This window comes from Humulus lupulus, chromosome 2 (assembly GCF_963169125.1).
Source record: "Humulus lupulus chromosome 2, drHumLupu1.1, whole genome shotgun sequence".
Lineage (NCBI taxonomy): Eukaryota > Viridiplantae > Streptophyta > Magnoliopsida > Rosales > Cannabaceae > Humulus > Humulus lupulus.
The window spans coordinates 21,223,444-21,248,341 of record NC_084794.1 but is presented as its reverse complement, the minus strand read 5'-3'; the positions used below and the strand labels follow the sequence as shown (position 1 = coordinate 21,248,341).

The 24,898-nt window shown below is 33.6% G+C and overlaps 1 protein-coding gene and 1 pseudogene across 17 annotated transcripts; both read left to right on the top strand.

The window, feature by feature from the left end:
- Window positions 1-3,680: 3,680 nt before the first annotated feature.
- LOC133814018 (short integuments 2, mitochondrial-like) lies at window positions 3,681-7,164 on the top strand (annotated as a pseudogene).
- A 315-nt stretch (window positions 7,165-7,479) lies between these two features.
- On the top strand, window positions 7,480-13,863 carry LOC133817450 (MMS19 nucleotide excision repair protein homolog). Of its 17 annotated transcripts, none has more exons than XR_009885540.1 (14): window positions 7,481-7,687; window positions 7,775-7,903; window positions 8,882-9,106; window positions 9,187-9,429; window positions 9,531-9,578; window positions 9,700-9,750; window positions 9,920-10,071; window positions 10,432-10,619; window positions 10,826-10,879; window positions 11,303-11,389; window positions 11,500-11,713; window positions 12,001-12,603; window positions 13,349-13,517; window positions 13,662-13,863. XR_009885540.1 is itself a non-coding variant. In XM_062249975.1 (8 exons), the coding sequence occupies exons 5-8, from the start codon at window positions 11,554-11,556 to the stop codon at window positions 13,807-13,809; spliced, it is 762 nt and encodes a 253-aa protein (XP_062105959.1). In that variant the 5' UTR covers window positions 9,761-10,071; window positions 10,432-10,619; window positions 10,826-10,879; window positions 11,303-11,389; window positions 11,500-11,553; the 3' UTR covers window positions 13,810-13,863. The 17 variants fall into 17 exon arrangements, 1 of the variants encoding a protein (XP_062105959.1); XR_009885546.1 differs by lacking the exon at window positions 13,662-13,863 and having other exon boundaries at window positions 7,482-7,687; window positions 12,001-12,393; window positions 12,530-12,603; window positions 13,349-13,653; XR_009885550.1 differs by lacking the exon at window positions 13,349-13,517 and having other exon boundaries at window positions 7,480-7,687; window positions 12,530-12,603.
- Window positions 13,864-24,898: the final 11,035 nt, after the last annotated feature.

The window sequence follows — 24,898 nt, the reverse complement described above, 5'->3', positions numbered from 1 at the left end:
TTGTTCTGGAAGGAGAATTCCCAAAAACAGAGTTGTCCTGTATGTGGTGAGAGCCGATGGGTTGACAAAGACACAAAGGAGAAAAAAGTCACCCACAAAGTGTTGCGGTACTTCCCTTTGACTCCTAGGCTGAAGCGTCTTTATGGTTCAAGGCATACAGCAAATTATATGACCTGGCATAGTACGGGACGGTCGAAAGAAGATGGTGTGATGCACCATCCTGTTGATGGGGGTGCTTGGAAACAATTTGATTCTAGATATCCTGATTTTTCCAAAGAACCCAGAAATGTTCGATTGGGTTTGGCTGCTGATGGTTTTAATCCATTTGGTAACATGAGTCTATCTTACAGCATGTGGCCGGAAATAGTCTGCACGTACAATATGCCTCCTTGGTGTGCATGAAAGAGTCATCATTCATGCTGACCTTATTGATTCCCGGTCTGAAATCTCCTGGGAAGGACATGGATGTCTTTTTGAGGCCAGTGGTAGACGAATGGAAGGAGTTGTGGGATGAAGGAGTTCAAACCAGAGACGCTACAATGAACAATGTATTCAGAATGCGTGCAGCACTATTATGGAATATCAATGATTTTCCAGCCTGTAGTAATTTCTTTGGTTGGAGTGGCCAAGGATATATGGCATGTCCTTCATGCAACGAAGACACTCCTTCATGTCGGGTAATTGGGAAGACGGCTTATGTTGGTCATAGAAGATTCTTATCTTCTACGCATAAGTGGAGGAAGAGTCACTTGTTTGATGGGAATTATGAAAAAAGGACGTCCTCCAAGAAAATTCAATAGTCAAGACATACTCGAACAATTAACGCATGTTCCAGATTGTTTGCTGGGTAAACATGCCAGTTTCGGGGGTGTGAAAGAAAGCAAGATCCAAAAGAACTTAATTGGAGTAAAAATACTATTTTCTTTGAACTTGAGTACTCGTCCGAACTTGAACTGCAGCACAATTTAGATGTGATGCATCTAGAGAAAAATGTTTGTGATAGTTTACTCAGTATTTTTCTTATGAATGAGAAATCTAAAGACACCACCAATGCACGAGTAGACTTGAAGAATTGAGTTATCTGAGAAGAGTTGCACCTCAAGGAAGACAGTACGAAGTTGATCAAACCACATCCTATGTACTCTTTCACACCAGATGATAGACGATTTTTTTGTCAGTTCGTAAAAGGAGTTAGACTTCCTGATGACTTCAGTTCAAATTTCTCTAAGAAAGTAACTGACAATGATGGCAACATTTTTGGGTTAAAATCTCATGATTGTCACATTCTCATGCAACGTCTGTTGCCAGTAGGAGTTCGAGGCTACTTGGATAAGTCTATTTCGAAGACAATCATTGAGCTTTGCAATTTCTTTAAGAAAATTTGTGCTTGTACATTGGTTGTTAAGGACATGGAGAACACAGAAGATCAAGTGATACAAATTTTGTGCAAGTTGGAGTTAATGATTCATTTAATTTTTCATTTACTGCAAGAAGCTATCCTTGGAGGACCAGTTTATATGAGATGGATGTGTCCGTTTGAGCGATATATGAAGAAGTTGAAAAATTATGTCAGGAATAAGGCGTGCCTTGAAGGTTCTATAGCGGAGGGTTATGTTGCCGATGAAGCTTTGGCTTTTTGTTCGCAATATCTTCAGGGCATACAGACTAAATTTAATCGCCTCGAAAGAAATGCGGATATTGTTATTCCTAAAAGATAGTTGTCAGTTTTTGAATCACAATGTCGTCCAAGTAGCATAAAGAAAATCATATCCATTGACTATCTTCATCGGAAAGAATCGGAGTGGTTTGTACTCAACAATTGCCCTGAAATCCAACCATATATGGAGTAAGTAGCTCAACACATATATGAATTCATTAAATTTAATTCATGGAAAATTGTCATCTTACCTTAATCCTTGTGTTATACAGTGAATGCCTTCGAGAAAATTCAAACATAAATCTTCAAAAAGATTTCCCTATCTAGTTTAAATTGAAGGTAAATTATCGAAATTGTAGAATTCTTACGAAATTCGTATCGATTAATACTCATCTCATTGTATTTTCTTTTTTTGTGTCATATTCTATAGATGGGTCATTTGCGGCAAGTACAGTCAACTGAGTGTACTGATGAATTATTTGCTTTAGCAAACGGGTCCAATCAGAATGCATACTCCTGCACGGCTTGCATTGTTAATAGTGTGAATTTTTTGGTCCATAGTCATGACGAAAGACGTACCACTCAAAATAGTGGAGTTTTGGTGCCAGGAACCGATTGTTTCACTTTCTATGGCCGACTTGAGGAGATTGTAGAGTTATGTTATTCCTATGGTTACTCAGTAGTATTGTTTCGATGAAAATGGTTCAACACCGATGCAAGCAAGGGTCGAAATGTGACTGAGAATAACATAACTAATATCATGATTAATTCTGAATGGTACAAGAATGATTAGTTTATTCTCGAAACTCAAGCAAAACAAGTTTTCTACTTGGAAGATCCATCAAGAAACAAAAATTAGAAGGTAGTTGAAGAAGTCAACCATCAAAAGATCTGGGATCATCCAAGTATCGATGATGATAACGAGGTTAATCTCGTACACGATAGCAATTCATCAAATTTTGTACTCACTGTGGAATTAGGAGAGTTGGAGATTATGCATTTGGATCGACCTGGTCACACCAGCATAATAGGGGAAACATCTCGATCTGTTCCGGATATGGATGATGATTTCATCAATGACGACGACGATGATGATGACGATGAAATTAGTGAAGATGATTTAGAAAGTACAGATGATGATGAGGAATCGACATTGATGAGGAATAATATTTTCTTATGCATATTCATATTTGTATTTTTAATGTGTATGTTTTAATTTGAAGACTTTTCAATCAATATATGACTTTTCTCAACAATGTTTGTTTTTCAATAGTTTCAACTGCATTACCGAAATTATTTAAGTTATGTAATTAACCTCCGACTATAACTGAGTTTAAGTTAATAATTATTTAAACTGCAAAGATATGTCTGCTACTGTTGCTCATTCTCATGGCGGTGATGGAGCGGATCCTCCTCTTCCTCCAAATCCCACGCGAGTTCCTACTTCCTATGAGACAGGTAATATACTATAATTACTCTATCTTTTATCAATAAATGATAAATTGTTATTATTTTATTCAATTTAATTGTATTGTTTAATTAACATATGCAGCGGCTGCTGCAAACATAAATGGTCGGTCTCGATCCAAAAATTTGTAGCAGCTCGTCAACGCACTACAACAAACAACCGTTACCATAACACATCATTATAATAGTATTTAAAAAGAGTTATTATATATGAGACAAATTTCAGGCGGCAAGGTAAAAATTTCAGCGCCAAATCCCTAAGTTTTTTCTACCTTTCCCGTGTACCCATATCCCCTATACTCATTTCTTCAATCTTTCTTTCTTTCTCTTCCTGGTCACTCGGTCTATCTCTCTCGTACTCGCTCGGTCTTTCCCGTAGACCTATCTCTCTTCTCTTCTCTTTCCACCTTCATTCTTTCACAGTCACTACCACCTCGACTCGGCAGCTGCCACCACCCTTCCTCCAGCTTCGACTAACTCCTAATTTATTCATTCGCCAAACCCGTTCGAATATAGACTTGGCCACTTCATAGTGTTTTCTAGCTAAAACAAAAAGATGGGTGTAAAGAAATTCGTGAAGAAAGGTTTAGGAGAAATGGGGTTCAACGCCGGTGATGGAGTTATCAATTGGTTCCCTGGTCACATGGCCGCAGCCTCCCGCGCCATTCACGATCGACTCAAGCAAGCTGACCTTGTCGTTGAGGTCCGCGACGCTCGCATTCCCCTGTCGTCTGCCAACCAGGACCTTCAATCCCACCTCTCCGCCAAACGACGCGTTATTGCTCTCAATAAGCAGGACCTTGCCAATCCCAATATCATGCCGGTAATCATTTTCATTTTTTATTTATTCATTTATTATCCATTATTGTTATTTCTGTTTATTGGACTTCGTTTATGTAGAAATGGATTCGTCATTTTGAATCGTTCCAACAAGATTGTATTCCCATAAATGCACACAGTAAGACTTCTGTTAGGAAGGTAAGTAAGTTATCTTCAGTTTGTTCTTACTCCTTAATAGTGTTTTGCTTTCGTGTTCTGTTGATTTTAATGGTGTGTAATGTATATGCGTGTATGTACCGAAGCTTCTTGAGCTGGTGGAGTTTAAATTGAAGGAAGCGATTTTGAAAGAGCCAACTCTGCTTGTTATGGTTGTTGGGGTTCCTAATGTTGGAAAATCTGGTTTGATTAATTCCATTCATCAAATTGTGTCGTCTTACTTTCCTGGTAAGATGTGATTAAGATTTTGTCTGGACTGATATTTAAGTTGAACCCAAAAATGATTTTGTTGAGTTTTGTTTACTAAGCGAAAAGGAAGAATAAGAGAGCAACAGTAGGTCCTCTGCCTGGTGTTACTCAAGATATTGCTGGTTTCAAGGTGAAGTAGTTTTTGTGTTTGATTTCCTTTCTACTGTCAAGAAAAATTGAGGGTGCATAAACATTCTTTACTCTTAGGATTCATGTTTTGGTTATATGCATTTTAAGATATTTATATCTCCTAATGACAAGTTTTAGATTCTAGTTCCTTGAATTTTATTCAAAACTATTTTGTTTTTTGGGTACAGACTGCTCATCAGCCGAGCATATATGTACTGGACACTCCAGGTGTACTGGTTCCAAGTATCCCATATATAGAGACAGGACTAAAGCTTGCTCTTGCAGGTCAGCCCTCTTTGATTAGTTCTTTTTTGTTTTGTTTTTGTTATTGTTTTTCTTTAATCTGTTAAATTAAATGTGAACATTTGATGATGTATTTATTGTATGCTGAAACTGTAACAAGTACAAAAACTAGAATTGGTTAACGTCAGGCTTTTTGCTACTCGACAAAAACCATATGCTCTAGTTGCAGATATTTGGCTGTTGATTTTGTTGGCCAAGGGAATATGAAATGAACATGCTATCATTCAATTCTGGCTTTATTGCCTTTGGGGAAGACCCTGTAAACTCATCTCATGTTGCAGAAGCGTCACCAACAAAAATATAGGAAACTTGGTACGTGCTCTAAATAATATAACTTTCATTAAAATTGGTATGAGTCCATGTAATGTAATTTTCTGGGTATAATATTATAGTAGTCAAGATGGTTGAATTATTACTGTAGCTGAAAATAGAATAGTTAAAAATTACATGTAGATTCTGAAAAGAGTATATGTTATGTTAAATTTAGATATGTAGTGGAAACCTGACTTGTTTACAGAGATAGAAAGTTATAATTTTTTTTTCTTTTATTTACATTTTACATAATTACTTGTTCAACTATGGATATTTCTTTTAGAGTTAGGATATGGTATTGCTTCTTCACTTTACCTGATTAAAGTTTATTAATTTTGGATGTAGGGTTTGTGAAAGATTCAGTGGTTGGAGAAGAGTGTATTGCCCAGTACTTACTTGCATTTTAAATACCCGAGGGACTCCTTTTCATTGGAAGCACTGGAACAACACGAGAGCAGAAGGAATTCGATATGATTCTGCTAAAACAGTGGAACACAGTCTTAAAGATCTTCGATCAAGGAGAAAACCACAGGATAAGTCTAGTGTTCTATACATTGAGGTAAATACCTTTTCTGTTTTTCCAGGAGTTGCAATTTCAATGGTTGATATCTTGAGGTTGCTACTTCTTGAATAGGCTTGGTAATGTTTATACTTGTCAAGATAAATTAAGTAGATGTGTGTAGGTTTTCTTTTATGCATTATAGCATAATTTCCTTAAGAACTCCGTAAAACTAGAAATATAAAACGGTCTATTTTGTCTGAGGGTGGTGTTTTACAGGTCTACTATGTTAAAGTTCTAGAGAAAGGCGATACATATGAGGTTTTTATCTCCTTCACTTTTGAATGTTAAATTACGCTAGTTTATATGGGATGGGAGGGGGCTGGTGTGCAATTGCTCCTTTTCTAAGTATGGGTTCTTAATCAAAGTGTTGTTATTTGTGTTGCAGATAATTGAAAGAAGCTTGCCTAAAAAGAAAAAGGTGAAGAAAGATCCTTCTGTGATTGAGAGGGAGGAAATGGAGAAAATTGGAAAAGTATGGGTCAATATTGTAAGAAGAGACATGCCAAAGCATCATAGGAATTTTACAGCTTTTCATAGGAAGCAACTAATTGATGCCAATAGGGTTTCAGAAAATTGTCAAAGAGAGGCAAGCAAACATTCTCTCTCTAAAGCATCTCATATTTCGATTTCTAGTAGCATTTTGGAAAGTAACTCTTAATTTTGTTCTTGCGATCTTAGTGAGGCCTTTGTGCTATAGTGTAATATCCTGAAGCTATGCTTTATTTATCTATCATTATTTTCTTTACCAGGTGAAATTGAAAGTGAGTAGATCACTTAAATTGATGAAGGGTGCTCCGATTCGCACAAGGAAGATAGCTAGGGACATACTGCTTTTCTGGAAGAGAGTGGATAAGGAGATGGTAACTTTCAATTTTTTTAATGGGAGTACATTGATTACAGTTAAAATATATTCTTGATTTGCCTTCAATTATTCTAAAAAGTAATTGAAGAATTTTTCCAATGTCAACTATAAGCTGGACTGATGAGAAGTACTTTCGGCGGGTGAAATGGCAATATATGGTGTTGGATGAAGCCCAAGCAATTAAAAGTTCAAATAGGTTTGATTCAAATCATTCGTGTTAGTGTACTTTGTAGTTTGTGCTAACATTTAATTGTCATAATTGCAGCCAAGGAAGATAGATGCGCAGCCTTTAGAAAAAAGGAAATTTTTTATTTCAATGGTGCCGATTATTTTCTCCTTATCTGATAGTCTTTAGCTTGATTTTATTGTAAATTGATGTGCTTGGTTAAAGATTAACAATAGACATTTTATTGATTTGGAAGAAGGTTTAATGAATGAAGTTATTCCTGTGAACTGTACATTAGTGGTCATGTTGCTGAGGTGCTTGTGTCTTATCTTTATTTGGTTTAAAAGCTAAATAGTACATTTATCTTCCTGAATCCCTTTACTTTCTGAATGGTTGTTTTCTATTTTTAATTCTCTGTACTCATACTTTTTTGTTGTCTTGCTTGTGATTGGACAGTATAAGATGGAAGATACTGCTTAGTTTTAATTGCTAAAATAGGCTTCTGCTTACTGGCACTCCAATCCAAAATAATATGGCAGAGTTGTGGGCCTTACTACATTTCATTATGCCAACCTTATTTGATAGTCACGAACAGTTTAATGAGTGGTTTTCTAAAGGGTATGCCTAATTTTTTAAGTTTTCTGACATAACTGACAAATAGTTAATATTCCTATGCGCTATATATTCTTATTAACTATATTTTATCACGTGCAGAATTGAGAGCCATGCAGAACATGGTGGTATTTTGTTTGTTGATAGATTAACAGAAAAGTAATATGTAATATCAATTGAAGATAAGAAACTAATATTGTGTTCGGGTTCATATTTCTTATTGTCTTCTTAACGTTTTCTATTATTTAATATAGAAGAAGATGAGAAGAATACTGTCAAAGTCTTACCGTTCCCCTTTTCATTTCTAGGAGTCTCTCTTGACTCTAGCAATTCCACTATTTCTTTCTTGGAATCATTTTCATTGTTGTATGGGTAAGTAATTTCTAAAAAATTCTCTCTTGTGTTTTATTTTCAAATGTTAGGGTTTTTCTTTCTTTAATTTATATCAACACATTTCAGGAAGAGTATATCTATTTTGGCATTAAAGATCTGCTTCTTTCCTTTAATCGTCTCTTGCTTCTCCTGTAGTCTATGCTGTCACAGGCTTCCCACTTGTCTCTATGTCACTACCAATCACTTTGTTTCAAGGTATGTATCAATTCTTTTTCTGCGTTGCTCTGCCCTACTGTCAATCACTTTTGTGTCTCTATTGTTTCAAGATATTGGGCAACTAAGGTTTGCCATTTTTTTAAAATTTATTTTTTTGTGATGGGGCTAATTTACATAAAAATCATCTGGGGAAAGGAGTTTTTGAGATAGTTTATTAGTGTAAAGATTTAAAGACAAAAACTAAATGCTTCACGTGTTTGTTGTTTTGCTTTATATACAACCGAGACAAATTGAGATACATATTAGAGAGAGAATATGTATATATATATATATACAAATGATTGAATAAGTTGAATTAATTGGGATACATTTAAAACTTGTCCAAAATTGTAAGACTTCAAGATAACCTTGGAAAGTTTCACTGCAATCATAAAAGTTGATTTAATTTGAATAAACACTATTGGCTATCATAAAAGTGAATTTTTTACCACTTGAGGAAGAGTGTTTATTTTATATGATTGTTTGCAAAGTTAGATGTAGTAGCATGTTATATGAATATGTTTATATTACAGTAAAGAAAAAATTTGTACCCATATTTTTGAAACAGATGTTAATATGGTTGATAGTGAGAAACTGTATTTTCAACACTAAAGAACTTCACAGAATAGAGATCTGACTGAGCATGAATGTTCTATCAATCTCAAACTTGTTGCACGAATTCAAACACAAAGTAAGATTATTAGTAACCCACCATTTAATTTTTTGTAAAATTGTAATTACTTTGTTCTTGAATTAAGAATTAGTTACAGTGGATATATGCTTTTATCTGATGTTCAATACTGAAATTTGTCTGAAAACCAATCAAGCTGCATAGCTAAGAGTCTTACATTCAATAAGAATTTTAAGTGTTCGATAATAGTCAGCTATCTTTGGATGATTCGAGTTGTGATACGGTGTTGTAAATAGGCAAGTTATGATCAGTTTTTTAAGCTGATTTCTTAACGTGATTATATGCAGACTGAGACATGGATGCATACCCTTCTTTTTTCATTTCAATGCCTTGGAGTCATCTATGGTCAATTAAGTTCAGCTCCTCTATATGTGTTTGGGACAGTTCATCAAAAAGAGTTTGTACAGATGAGACAACTTATGGCCTTTTTTCCTTTATTTTCTGGACTATGACCATCATTTCTTTGCTGAAATATGCCCTTTTAGTATAGAGAGCTGATGATGATGGAGAAGGTAATTAATTGTGTTGCATTTAAGTAACTATTGAGAGCTGTTCTGCTAGGATTGATTAACCTTTGGACAAATTCTTGTAGGTGGTACTTTTGCTTTGTACTCAATCTTATGCAGGCATGCCAAAGTGGGTTTGCTCCCAAGTGACACAAGTGCAAAGGAAGTTATGCAGTATGAGGAAGAAAGTCCTTTTAAGACCAAGGTGGAATCCAGGGCAAGAAGAGCCATTGCCAAACACAAAAGCAGCCATTATCTGATGTTGTTCTTGGCTTTGTTCGGTGCCTGCATGGCAATTAGCGATGGAGTTCTTACTCCTTCTCTTTCTGGTTTGAGAGTCCTTATCATCTTGTCTTATTATTTCCAGCAGGAACATGCTTTGAGCTCTTCAGTTTGAATAATTATTATCTTTTTCTATCCACCTTTCCAGTGTTATCAGCTTCAACAGGTTTTGGAAGAACATTGGCTTCAATCAAATGTAAGACAGCCTTAGTCTGAAATAGAAAGAAAGGAAGAATTCCATTTTGTTCAGAAGTCCTTTACACAACAATGTGTTTTTCAGTTCTTGACAGGTTTTTTTTCCTTGTAATTCCTACCAGTTTCACATTCAGAACATATACAGGAGAGAATCTCAAAAGCTTTAAAAGAATGTGAGTTGTAATCTATCTGTATAGGATTTAAATTTAATACTTTCAATGAATGTGACTTTAAACATAAAGAGTCATTTGCATACAAGGTTCCTTCTGCGCTTACCATTTTTTTTCTTTCTGCATCTCATTTTTCGTTCCTTTTTTTGAAGAAGAGATTTCTTTGATACAGGGGATTTTCAAAGTATATGATTTCGGGAAATGAATTGGCCTATGTATAGCCACTGCCCTTTTACAAAATTTAACATCAAAGCATTGTTGCAGCTTTGTTTTCAGCTTCTGGAATGCGTCTTAGAATGCTATCCCAATGAGGTTGCTTCCTTGGTATTCTTTCCAAACTCACTCTCAAAATTAGTTGCTAGATTTTTATTGTTCTATTTTTCATTTTATCACTTGTTCTCAACTGATTTGTAATTTGAATGTCATTGTTTATACCAATAGTTTAAAGTTGTAAAATTACAAGTTGTTTTCATTCATTTCATATTTCAGCTAGATGCTTACATTCCTTCAACATAATGATTTTAGAGTTTATTCTTTGTGTTCTTTTTCTCTGTATAACTCTGGTAAAATAGATGTCAATAGAACAAAGAATTCCCTTATAATTCTTTTTCTCTTAACATATTCATCCTTTTTTTGTTATTTTTTTCCCATTTTCTATCTTAATTTATTTTGGCGTTATTAAAGATGAACTCCTTCTATATGGAATCTGTGAAGCTGTTGATGGAGAGAAGGATCCTCATTGCTTGTTGCTAGCATTTGACATCATTCATGCACTGATTCAACTATTTCTAGATCCTAATGGGCCGCTAGAAAATTTTTCTGGAGAGCTTTTTGAAACTTTGAGCAGTTACTTTCCCATTCATTTTACTCATGTATGCAAACCTTACCCTCACTATACATGCGAATTTATTATTTATTTATTGAAAAAAAATTCTAAGCAAGCTTTTCCCTTTTGGTTTGCTTTTGTTTCTTTTGTTAGTATTCAGATCATGCGATGAATGCTATCATTGATTATGATGTGCTATCCTTTTTGTTTTTGTACTTCTTTTCACATGTTTTTCTTCTTAACATTATCCAGCCAAAAGGAGAGAACACTGATGTCAAAAGAGATGATCTTGCAAGGGCTCTAATGGTATGCCGTAATTGAATGTGATGCTCCATTGTTATAGTATTTGTAGGTGTTGAATTTATCTATGCTCTTTGTTATGATCTTCCAGTTACCAAACTTTATCATTCTAACAATGGAGCACTTGTAATGCCCATGGTAACCATGCCGTAATTGGCATAAAGCACTTGTAAATTTCATGGTCTAGTCTATCACATAAAATGGAAAATTATCTTTGGTGAAGATGACTTATGAGTGTTTTTAATCAATTCAGTAATTTCTCTTTGGTGCTTGAACCAAATTTATCATAATTTTTATTTTTTTATTTTTTGATGATTTGAGCCTTGAGACAAGCTGGGAGGAGCACTTTTATACTTGCCATAAATTACAAGGGTTGTAAGAGCACATTTATGCAAATAACAAAATTGTATTATTTTTTTTGTTCTGCAGGTAGCTTTCTAATAAACACCTCTTCTTGAGCCATATGTCATTCCCTTGCTTCTTGAAAAACTCTCTTCTTCTCTGCCATCATCAAAGGTTGGTGCCATCACAAAGAATTTATATGATTACATAGGCAACATAATTAATTTTTTTGTTGTAGAAAGTATATTTGTAATAATTTTCATGCTGACTCTTTATGTTTGAAGGTTGATTCTTTGAAGTATCTGAGCTATTGCTCATTGAAGTATGGAGCAGACAGGATGGCCAAACATGCTGGAGCTATTTGGAGTTCAATTAAAAGTGAAATAAGTACTTCAGTAAAAGAGCCTACTGAAGGTGTTACATCAGAATCAATAAATGGTCTTGGGTTTCAGGAAAATGAAATTGCAGCAGAATCTTTAGTGGATATTTACTTTAGAGGTAATTGGTTTTATTTAAAGTACATATTTTGTCTGGTTAAACAAGTCACTGTTTTGATATGATAATGTCGTTTCTTGGCCCTTCTTTAGTAGCCCATTTTTTGTTTGTTTGTTTTTGCTTTGGAGAAAATATAATTTGCACTTCAGTACTACTTTTCTATAAGTAATTTTAGAACCAATGTCATGAGAGTTACAAAGTAAACTTTTGTAATTCCTAGTATTTTTTTTCTCCTTTTAAGTTCTTATATGTATATTCTGTTTGAGTAACAATATGTAAATTTTTAATAGCATTGTTTTGCAGTAAAGAGCTTGCAGATTTTGGCTACATTTCCCGAAGGTCATTTACCGATATCAAAAAGTATATTCGAGAATATTTTGACATCACTTGTGTCAATTATCCTGGTGGATTTCAAACAGATGCTGTTTTGGAAGCTTGCCGTGAAGGCATTAGTTCATATTGGCTCTTTCATCAGTAAATGTAATGAGTTGGAGAAGGCACTGAGCTATACAAGTATTGTTGTTGAAAAAATTGTTTCATCACTGTCTAGTGATAAATTTACCCTGCCTTTTCTACTCAAACTGGAAGTGGTATCTGAATTAGGTGCAAGTGGACAGAATCATATGCTGATGATTGTTCAAGGGTTGGAAGGGGCTATATTTGCTAACCTTGATGATTTTTTAGTACGTAACTTTCCATCTAAGAGAGTATTTTCATTTAAAATTTTCGGAAGGGTCTGGAAGTTTATGGTTATTGATTCTATCTCATTCATTTATGTGGTTATTCTAATTGTTCACTGAACTCGCAACTTGTGTTTAGGTCCATGGGAATAAAAAGTCTGCTGAATTAGCAATTCAACTTCTGCAATGCTATTCTGAAAAGGTTATTCCGTGGTATGTATTCAGTCTAATGTTCCATGATATTAGTAGATTGCAGTGTATGTGTGACATACACTTGCTCTTGTCCCAGTGTATGTGTGACACCAAGGCTCCGTTTACTAATTTAAATGAAAATAATTAGAAAAAAAAGATTGTTTACAGTTATTTCAATGATTATTTTTCCTTTTCTGCTAGGATTGTTCTTTTTATTTCACGAGTTTAAATAAAAGCTGTTGTTCTCTTTAAAAAAATGTCATGTTTACAGAGGATAATTGTTGATCTTATGGCTGTAGCAGAGTGATTTCTTTTGCATTTTCAATTCTTTAAGATGACTCTGCACTCATCAAGCAGACTTCTAGAATAGTAACCTTGTATGCAAATGGAATCTCATATGTTGTTTCTTGTAACTCAATTTTTCCAGACATATGTTGTCTTGCTTTGCAATAGTAAAGGTATTCTTAAGGGAACAGGCTTCTTAAGACACTATGTTCTGTCTTGCTAATGACATATATGTCTCAAAAAAAATTTCTGCTCATATTTACAACTTTTGCTTAATATATTCTACATATATTTATATGTGTATATAATCTTTTGGGTTAATAGCTGGAACTAGAAATTAATAAAAACTAGCCTGGTTCTGAAAAATGAGTAGCAGATCACTCTATTAATCATAGACCAATAAGGACTCTACTCCTAGCAAAACCTCTAGGACTGGCACTGTTTTTGTAGCTTGATCTAATCTTTATTACAAACTTTGTAGACTTTTCTTTAGAGTAGATACCTGGCACTTCATGTAAACAACCCCTTGGCTGGGTTTACTTCCCAGTGCTGATGGGCAAGTATTACATTCTCAAGATGGTGGAGATAGTCCAATTCTCAGTCTCTTTAAATTAGTCACTGCTGCAATATTATCTCAGTTGCTTTGCATGGTAGTACATCTTGCTATACCCTGCTGTTTCGTCAAGTTTTGGAGTTATTACAAATTTAATTTAAACTTTATATGCTTACAGGTGGAAACTAGCTTAAGTCTTATGTTCTTAATAATAAAAGGACTTTTTTTTTACAATGTGCAGGTATATTGAGATGATTTTTTTGGAGCAATTCTTGACAACATTTGTAGTTAAGGCCTTTAGAATGGAAGAATGTATTTCACTAATTTTTGTATACATTTCTTGTTTTGTATTTAGTGATAAAGGTGTTGTAATTATAAGCTTAGACTAGTAGACTAAATATTGTAATTACATTTGAATAATTAATAAAAATCTATTTATGTTACCTTATTTGGCTTCAACTTTCATATTTGTTTTCCTAGTTTTGTGTAAGTAAAAAAAGATTATGTTTCTCTAAGCTAATATAACACATGTGTTATACTAAAGTGTAGTATAACACAAAAAATGTGTTATACTAAAGTATAGTATAACACAAAAAAGTGTTATACTAAAGTGTAGTATAACACAAAAAAAATGTTATATAATCGACTATAAATAACATAATTAAACGCTTATCTATATATTAAAATAACACAGAAATTGTGTTATCGTTGACAGTACAATAACACATATGTATAACACTGATAAAGTGTTATGTAAAGTACCCTGACCTACGATAACATAGTCGGTCTTAACATATCAGAAAGTGTTATCGTATGTTTTGATAACACATTTTCGGTGTTATTAAAAGCATTTTTTCTCGTAGTGACGACAATAAAGGTCCGTTGGCTCTACAATTTGATCTGAAGGAGGGAACCTACAAAGCAGTTGGTGATATTGGAACGTTGTTCACGAGACTTATTGGCAACCTTATTGGTCACCATGTCCCATTATATTATGTTTCGTGGCAGAGTGTTTCGGATGAGCACAAGATTTGATTGATGCAAAAACTTGAGGGAAATTTATCTACTTATTCACGTGTAATATATATTTTTATATAATTTAAAAAATCTTACCATTTTTTTTAAGGAATTTTTCATTCATCCCAAAGCTCTCCCTGAGTGGCGACTGATAGAGACTGGGATTGAGTGAGAGTTTCAGGATCGCTACAAGGATAGAAAAGGTCTCAAGAAAAGAAACTTCGATGAACATGGAGGGTATGATGATATTGAGACAGCCAGAAAGAATTCACCGGAGGACATTGACAATGAGAGTTGGCAGAAGTTGGTTGACCTTTTCACCACTCCACAGTTCATGGCACAATCAAAGGCAAATGCTACCAACAGAGCAAAACAATATTATCCAAATCTCCATGGATTGACTTCTCATGCTTCTGCTCGATTTAAGAAGGTAAATAAAAATATGTAAATAATTTGAAATATTTTAAGTTATATTAATAAAAATTTCAATATTTAACTGAGATTTTGTTAAATTTTGTTTTCTAAAGATGAATCTTCAGACTAAGGAACTGCCCAGCATTATCGATACCTTCCATGACATGCACAATCATCCGACACGAGGATAGGTGAACACGAATACTCACTACACCAAATACCCATTTCCATAACAGATGAATATAATACTAATAAAAAAGTATTATGCTAGAGTACTTATATTGGGGCCACTTTATGAAAAAAGGGCGGTAATAATATAACCATCCCGCCACTTAGCTTTTTTTTTCATTTTTTTTCATTTCATTTGGGGCCAATTCATTTCCTTCAATTCCTTCTCCTTTTTCCTCATCATTCTCTCTCCTCTCCCTCAGATCTATTTCTCCCACCAGACCTCTCTCCTTCACTCGTTCTCTCTCACCTTTGTCTTTGTGGAGACCGACCGCTACCTTCCCCTACATGCACCGGCTAGGGATCTTCAGAGGCTGTCGAAGCTTCGACCATGTAGGCCCAAGCCCTCACATGACACCAGAGGCGAACGATGACACCTTCTTCTCTTCCCTGTGTGTGGCCAAGCCTTCTTCTTCCCTGCGTGAGACACTTGATTTTTCTCAAGTTAGGTCAGAACAGGATGTTGCACTTCTAGAAGATGCTAGACAAGCTACCAAGTCAAGAGAAAAGATGAACAGAGAACAAGTATAGCACACATAATGATATCATCATATATGGTTTTAGTTTCCAACTTTCTTTGATTCTGTGTTTGGTCCTTTTGACATTTTTTTTCTTGACAATGTTGGTTTGTCTTGTTTTGTTTTGTTTCAGTATGGAGCTCTCAGAAGGAAAATTGGATTCCAGTGTGGCGGACCTCGAGAGAGAAGCTTACCCTGTTTTGGACGAATTGGGTAGGAATGTAAGCTCAAGAAGTCGTTGCATTCAGCCTCTCGAAGCCGTCGCAGCCCAACCTTGATTTTTTCCCTTGCAACTCCTGTTGCTATTGTCGTCACCTCCCAATAAACCCTTGGCCGGACCTCATTCTCTCTATATCAGGTAATATATATATAAATATATATATAGGTGTTTTTTAATTTATTTTCTATTAGTTTTTGGGTTTTCTTTGTAGTCCTTGCAGAGGAGGGGTTTCAATGTCTTCAAGGACGGTTCACATGAGAAGTATTGAGGCTGGGATATCATACATATTGGTCAACGACATGTGTTTATTAAATTGAACTGATTTTTCATTGAGATTAAATGACAATTGTTCTTTGAGATTATTAGATACTATGTTGAGATTCAAAATTTGGAGAATGAATATGTGAAATGTTGAATGTACTCTTAAGATTACTAACCTAGAAGGATATTATTGGGAATGCTTTGCTTTGTGTAGGTTTGCATTCATGTTTGAGTAATTACCAAGGATAGATTAAAGTTTTGTGATGAAACGTGAAGAAATTTATGTTAAGGAATTAAAGTTTTAGCTAATTTGTCACTTCTTTCAATGGTCAGACAAATTATTTAAATTATAAATGTATCGGGAAAAAATGTAAAAGGGACATGAGTAATTTGTGTGGATGCCAGTGTGTTTTTCTTTCTATCACTATCTAAAAGTTCATACTTGCATTTTTTTCCATTTATATGAACACACACATAGAGTTATACACCTTTCATCTTCAGACGAGCTTTCAGTCAACGATGATTTTTTTGCCCACCCTCTTTCTACCCAAGCAATTTGATACATTTTGTGATAGCCATGACCATTGGTTAAAATATTCTAAGAACTAGCTTGAAGTGTTTCACATTTGATCTCACATTTTCTTTTTCACTCAGCTTGGTTGTATTTGTACTTTGTTTGTTTGTTTCTTTATTGCTTACTCTTTCTTTGGTAAAAACTCTAGGCACTATTGCTTTCAAAATTTGTTCCTTTGACTTCAGTCCTATAAAATTATACATAATTCATTTGTGTGCTTCTTCATTTTCATATTCACTACCAAAAGAAGGTTTTATTTGCATCCAATAGCCATGCACCATTTATTTGAAACTATTTTACTAAATGTTATTATCTCTACGAATGAGTTGGGTGTTGTAAGCACCCAAAGCATACTAGAGGACAAAATTTGTAATTAACTTCCCTTTGTAGGCACAATTTGCTCTTTTATTTATTATTATTATTATTATACAAATGTCATAGTGATGAAATACTTCATATTTTGTTAATATATTTAAAAGCAATCATAGCCAATTAAAACAGGTTACCATTTAGTGTCTGATTTTTTTTAACATGAATAATTTAATTTTGTGTGGTATTTTGCAGAAAGCTATAAAAACTATCCAACCTTCTACTAGAAGAGAAGGGTTTTCTACCATTCCTAATGTAAAATTGGAAGATGTAGGTGGACTAGATCTTATAAGGAAGGAACTTGATCGATTCATAATTAGGCATTTCAAATACCACGAGAAATTTAAGGTAATTTTGTTATGAAATTTATTTATGATAGCCATTCTACTGTAAATAAGTGTAATGACCCAACTACTCTAGACTTTGGACCATTAATGAAAACTACACATAGACCCTAATCCTTAATAGAACTTTCAAGTGAAAAGATCATAACTTTATTAAAAACTTGTAAAAATAAAGGTTAAACTTACATAAAATTTAAGTTAGGATATGGGATCCCATTGTTTTAAAAACAAAACATAACATAATGGTAATTAAAAGGAGATTACATAAATAAGTGCAGAAAAATACACATAAAAATATAAGTAAAGACTTCATCCTCGAATCGAAACTCTCGGCTCTTTGAATCCATTCCGCCTAAATACACATGCCCAAAACTACCAAGAACCTTTCCCGCACTAAAGCTATTTTCCTGCACATATAAACAAAAAGGAGTGAGCCTAATGCCCAACAAGGAAAATCTAACACATAGACCATATACATAAATTTCATAAAGAAACATAAAACATATCATAACACTTATGTCACATACATACTATAATGGCCATTATTACTTGGGGTCCCATAAACTAAACAAGTCATATGCCCATTAGATTAGTGGGACTTGCTAGCTAAGCAAGTCATATGCCCATAATCTATTTGGGGCTTGTTAGTTGTATAGGTCATATGCCCAAGTCTACAAACATACTTAACATAACATATTACATAACATAAAATCATAAGATAACATATAAAATCATATAACATATAAATCCTATCCTATTTTCCTTACCAAAATTACCGGGATATGAGGACAGAGTTGGGACTTTGGAACACTCCTAAAAACCATTTATAACAGGGTGAGTATATTGAAGAAAAGGGATGAAAAGAATGGAAGAACTATACCATTGATAATATACTTACCAAAAACTTATGTGCGCGTTCTTAGATTTCCTAACCAAGAATAAAGAATAAGGTTAGAATGCTGAGTAGAAGACTATGAGAACTTAATGAAAATAATACCAATTGAACTAGAGTTTGGAAATACCTTGAAGACTTATATGATCAATCTAAACCTTGAACCGAAATATGAATAAACCTTACTTTCCCAAGTGTTTGGTAAGCTTATAGTGATCAAGCTTATGATCCCCAACCCAAGTGTTTAACTCTCACAATAACCTAGCAACTTGCAGCCTCTGAACTTAGCTTGAAAAATGAATAAATGGCTAGTCACTAGGTCCTATTTATAGATTTTAGGAATGAAAAGATCTTCATTTATCTTGAATAAAAATAATGGCTTTTTAAGTGAAAAACATTTGAATTATCGTTCAGCAGAGGCTGAAGACTCGTTCAGAAAGATGCTTGACTTATCAAGAGGTTGAAGATTTGAATGGAGAACATTTTCAAAATGTTTCAAAATACCCTAAAGGAGGCGATATATCACCCCCCTGTAGGCGATATATCGCCTGGGCCAGTATGCCCGAGGCAACCGTGTAACGTTTTGTGTTTTTCGTATCTTCGTGCTGCGATATATCGCCCTCTATAGTTGCGATATATCGGCATACGCTGAATATTTAAACACGAAATTACACATTTTTAGCTTAATTTGAATTGAGTAAACAACCTTGACTAAGCCCTCTAACGTTTTCAAAGCTGCTGACTGACCCTAGGATATTCAAATTTTAACCCTAATAAATTTATTCCTCAAAATACTTAATCATTATTAAACATACACATGACATGTGCTATTATCTTATTGGGTCTTATATAAACCTTATAATATAATAAATATCACCCTCAATATCAGTCATATTAATCAAACCTTAGGTTAAAATTAATATTCTTAAACTATAGGTTAAACTTAGAAAATCTACAAGTGTTACTATGAGTGTTCAAATAAATCCCGGTCTGAACCAAAAATCCACAGTCATAATAATAATACTACTATTTCTATAATACTACTATCTAACTAGCTAAGTAAAGTTCTTTGGACTCTACAATAAGAGTTAGAGTTGAGGTAACATTGTAAAAGATAGCTTAGCTTTGTTTGAGTTCTTTTCTAAGTTTCTTGTAGTAAATTCTTATGCATAAACCTCATGTTAGTGTTGTTTATACTTTCATCTTGATTCTTGTATTTTTGACATTTGTGCTCATTGCTTGTTTCATTTAGTTTGCAACATGAATTGCCTAACATTAAATTTTCTTCATTGTTCTTGAGTGTTATCCTGGTTTCTTCTTTGAAAAATTGTTGTCTGGAAATGAATTTAGATGGTGAACCATAAATGATTGCATTGATCTGGTTTGTTAGTCCTGTACTCCTGTCATTTAAGGGCTAAGGTTATGGTTGGAATAGTAGCCTGTTGCTGACTCTTGAGCCAGTATTTCTTAATGGAAATTAACAAACAAGTGCGAAAATGATTGCAAATTTTTTTAAATAATTTTTTTCACTTTCTTGCTTGGTTTATTTTCAATATTATCGAAAAGGTCATGTGGTCTTTTGACTTTAAAAGTATAATTGTGATGGTGTCTTTTAATACTACAGTACCCAAATTTGAATTTCAGGTCCCTCTTGTTAATAAATTTACCCTGTATCTTTTAGTAATGGGGTGTTTCTTTGTGTAATAGGGTGTAAGGAAATGAAGCATTGTTTGATTATTTCTTATTTAGATCTGAACAAGTTTTTGGTGGAGTTTTGATGGCTTATTGTGAATTCTGGTATGATTTTTTTTAATAGAGGTTTGGAATGAATTTAGATACATGAATTTTGCTGTTGGTTTATCTAATATGATATTTGCATTTGTGCTACTCTCCAGTGTGTTTGTGACTGGGATGGTCATGAAAATAAGTTTATTGAATTTGAAGGAATTCTGAGAAGACAGATAAAGGTAAAGTGTTGTTTAAATTGATGCTAATTACCACTTTACCAGTCAGGTTCCACTCTAAATCACTAAATCTTTGCTATTAGATGTCTCTTATTCCTAGTGTGCAACCTTTCCATGCAATAGCCTATCCAACTGATCCAATGCTTGCACTGGAGATAAGGTAAGTATTCTATTGCCTATATATTGCATTAGTCTGCTCTCTTTATTTACTGTCTTTTTGGTCTTGTAGTAGTCTGTTCACTTTATTTACTGTCTTTTTGGTCTTGTAGTCATAAATATGCTGCACACTGCTTTGTCATTGCATCTCATTTTTCTCTTCCTTCCTTCAATTATCCGGTAGCCTTGCCCATAAAGAGCGAAGGTGTCAGAAAAAGGCTAAGGGTCGGGTAAGTTTGAGATATATATTCTCTCTTCCTTTGTATGTACATACTGCATATGCCTGTTTTCATTCGCTGTTACTGGTTTTGAATTCAGGTATGTTAGCAGCGACTTTGGTAACCATCCCCTGTCTCATCTGATGGGTTCTGTCTTTGGCATGCACGATAGAGAGAATCTTGAGGTTTGTTGATTGTTCCAAAGATTATTGAATTTACCCATTTCCTTCAACTACCATGAACTTAAACAAATCTGTTGGCAGGTCTTTTGCTATGCTTTAAGTGCAAATGATGGATCTAAATGGAGGTTGCGTATCCAATCAGAAGTGGAGCATTTTATAGATGTCCCATCCATGTCATCTGATATGATTGCCAGGATGATTAACGAGGATAAAATACAGATCCTTGTCAATCTTAATGGTTATACTAATGTATAGTATAGCTTGAGTTAGCCAGTGAGTGACATTGGGTTAAAGAACCTTGAAACATAATTATTAAGATTTAGTATGAATTTGCTCTTTTTTTCTTGATGCGTCAGTTTAGTTTGTTTCAGAATTGACGTTCTGTGTTGTGCAGGGGGCAAGAAATGAAATATTTTCCATGCAGCCGGCCCCTATACAGATTTCTTATATTTTCATGTGTCTAAATATAAATGCTTGTTAACATGATGGTATGTTTGTTGTATGTTCTCATCACCAAAAGTCTTGGCCTACATATTCCCATGTCACACATGCTAATATATTATATTAGCACATATGCTCATGTATATTCCCTTTCTCTTTCCAATGAATATTTCTACTCTCTGTTGTGTTGGCTTAAAAATACTTGTCTGGGTGTTCAAAGCAAATTAAATATTACCTTTATCTTTATTTTTTCCATAGTAGACTTCATGTCTTACATGTGTATATATATAGATAAGTATTAAAACAGAGTTTCATGAAATGATCAGTAAGTCTTGTAAAGCTGTAAAATTTTATTTGTCTTTTTCAATATCAAAAGTTCTCAGTTTATTTATCATTGTTGTATGAAAAATTGATGTGGTTTCAGGGCTGGATTAAATTACTAAAAGAAACGGTGTTGCAATTTTAGAGTGTGGGTAACCTTAAAGGTTCTACCATTATAGGTGAGATTCTATTTCACATTCTTATAAGTATATTGATTAGTGTTATTATTTACTTTTAAGTTTTTTATTCTTTAGTTTAAGATATTCTTTAATTATCAACATGTTTTTATTATCAATGCTCTCCAACTAGATGAGATTAGATCACTACAGGTTGCTCAAAGCATTCATAAGAATTAATCTGTTATTATTGTCATTTTAATTATCGATGAATAATACTGATTAATGCCCTGTATAGCATGTTTCAATATAATTGAAGGTTTGGGTTGATCATTATGAGTAGTTATGTCTTGGTTCGTGTTTATGCTTGTAGCCTGTATAGTATGTTTCAATATAATCGTGTTTATGCTTCTTTTGTTCATTTTGGATATAGCATGCTCTCTTTTATATTAGTAGACTTCCAAATCTTTGAAGTTAGAACCTTCTTTGTTTACTCTATGCAAGTAGGATATGATCATCTGATCCAAACCAATAGTAATTCAATCTAGAAGTTAGTTGTACCAAACTAGTTTTTTAAGCTGTTGGTCTCGACCTGGCCAACCCGAATATCCATTTCCTCTTTAATTCATTACTTCTGTTGTAAAAAGGTCTATTGTTGCTTACAAGTATAAGTGCTTAGATTGGTATTAGTATATATTTAATATATTATTTTCTTTTTTAATTCATGCAGGTGTGTTGTTGTTATATGTCCAATAGTATAATAGTATTGGCTATCATCTGGGTCATGTTTTTTTTTTCTTTTGAGTTCAGGCATAGTTGCTCAAAGTTTGAAATCTATCGAAATATCTGAATTTTCCAAGGTTCTGATATTTTTCTGAGTGTAAGACTTTATCTGTCAAAATATAGCAGAAATATTGTGGAAACATTGATGAAATGTCAGAAATATCAATTTAATTTTGAAAAGTATCAAATAAAACACAAAATAAACAATTTAAATCATATTTTTTAATATGAAAACATAATTGATAGAGACTCTTGTAAGTAATCTTTGTAGAGTATCTTGTAACCACTTTGACATCATTTATGATTTTGGCAACTATAGAACGAAATCTTGTGATAGTGACTACTCTGAGGTTCTTGTGAGGTATTAAATAGTTTGTTTCTTTTCAAATTCTCTCCATCTCCACCTTTCTTTTGTGAGCTCATACGTTTCTATATTTTTGCATCTAAAGGAGTTTGCAAGAACTCTCTTTTGTGTTACTGCTACCAGATTCAGAGGATGCAATTTCATCTAGTTCTTCCTCTTTAAATGAGGTACACATTTGGATTTTTATCTTGATAGATTTTGTTGTTACAAACCTTAAGATTGACTGCTTTATATTAACTTCATTGTTATATTAACTGGTTTGTTTACATGCAGGAGTCTTCCATTTTAAATGAGAACATGGTTGTGCTGTTGCCTGGAGCTGTTTATGCTCTTTCTGCTGGTTATAAGGTATTTGGTGATCTATCCTAGTACTAGCAGGCTATAAATTTATACATCATAATGACATAATATGATGGAAATGCTAACTGAAGCCGACCAATCAAAAAAAGCTTGGATCTTTACAAAATTTCATACTAACATTAACTTCTTTAATTTTTCCCCTGCTGTATGTGTTTTACATTAGATTGTGTTGTTTCATTGGTTCACATTCTCTCTGTTCTTGTTGTTTCTCCTAATCTTGCTTGCTGTTTTGAACTTGTGTATATACTTAGTTTGTTAATTTTCACTATCTTTATAAGAAATTTAACCAAAAGATCTTAGTTAAACTAGATTTTTTTTTATTTAGATTTGATTTATACATGTTCTATTATCTAATTTGGCCATTTGATAATTAAAAATTTGCTTCCATATGCAGGCAATTTATGAAATTATTGAAACTTGTCGTTCTCATTTGATAATGCCCAAGTGCTTATCTCCAATTACTCAACATGGTATGTACTCAACTCAGTTTTTTTTTAGTTTTTTATTTTGTTTCTTAGCCATTAAGTTGATATAATATATGGCTTCAGTGTATTCTAGTTTCTTGCTTGACCTTTTATTTCCTTCTTTCATTATTGTCTCTAATGTTTTTTGCAGCCACATGTTGACTTTGGATTAAAAGTACTTGGTGCAAATGCTATGTCCATTCCTGGGCTATATGGGTTTGTCCAGGTAGAGTACTCGTTTAAGTTTCATTGATTGAGGCTTAGTTGAATAAACACATAAATACATGCATCCATCTTATTGACAAACATAATTTTCTGAGAGTACATATTAATCCTAATATAGTAACTAAATGAATATTGCTTGCAGTTTTTACTTATCTTTTTTTTATTATTCAGAGATGTTTCATTCTGTTCCTTAATACTATTTCTTTTATTATTATTTTCTGCCTCAGGAAATGATTAAAGATCAAGTTGCAAACATGTATTTATGGCTCAAATCTCTAGAAGTACAAAGTATGGATCCAACAAAGTAACGATCTGAGCCCAAGGTTAGTATACATTTTCTTTTTCAGTCATGCTTTTTGTAGTTGTGAAGTTTAGGTATCTCTTTTTCCATTATTTCAGGTAAGGCATCTAGAACACTTAGCTGGTGGTGCTTTAACCAATGCATTGGGTGCTGGAAGAAAATGGTAAGCAATATAAATCAATTAGTGAAGGGTTCAACTCTGTTTATTTTAGTCTAAACAATTATTGTTCCAATGTTGAAGAGTCATGCCAATTCAACAACATTATGGGAAAGAATCTGCAAGCATAAGAAACCTATTGTAGAACCTAGACAATCTTCTTTGTTTTATGAGTCAATTGAGGTTACTTACATTAGTACTAGCTATATAGACATTATAAGCAAATAGGATTGGCGATTTAAAGTGCTCACTTGTATGTCTAGTGTTTTTGTATCTGAACTTCAAGATGGTTAAGTTCTTGGATTAGTTTTTTGCCTTTGCCCTAGTGAATTTTGATTCTGGCTCTTTTCTGATTCTGTTTCGATTTTGAATTATTTTAAATAAAATAAATAGGAAAGAGTGAGTTAGGGTGGGGAGCAGCAAGGATATGTTTTGTAGAGTCCAAGAACTTTACTTAGCTAATATTTAGTAGTATTATAGTATGTTTAGTATTATCTTTGTTACTGTGGATTTTTGGTTCAGACCGGGAATTATTTGGACACTCATAGTAGTACTTATAGATTTTCTAAGTTTAACCTATAGTTTAAGA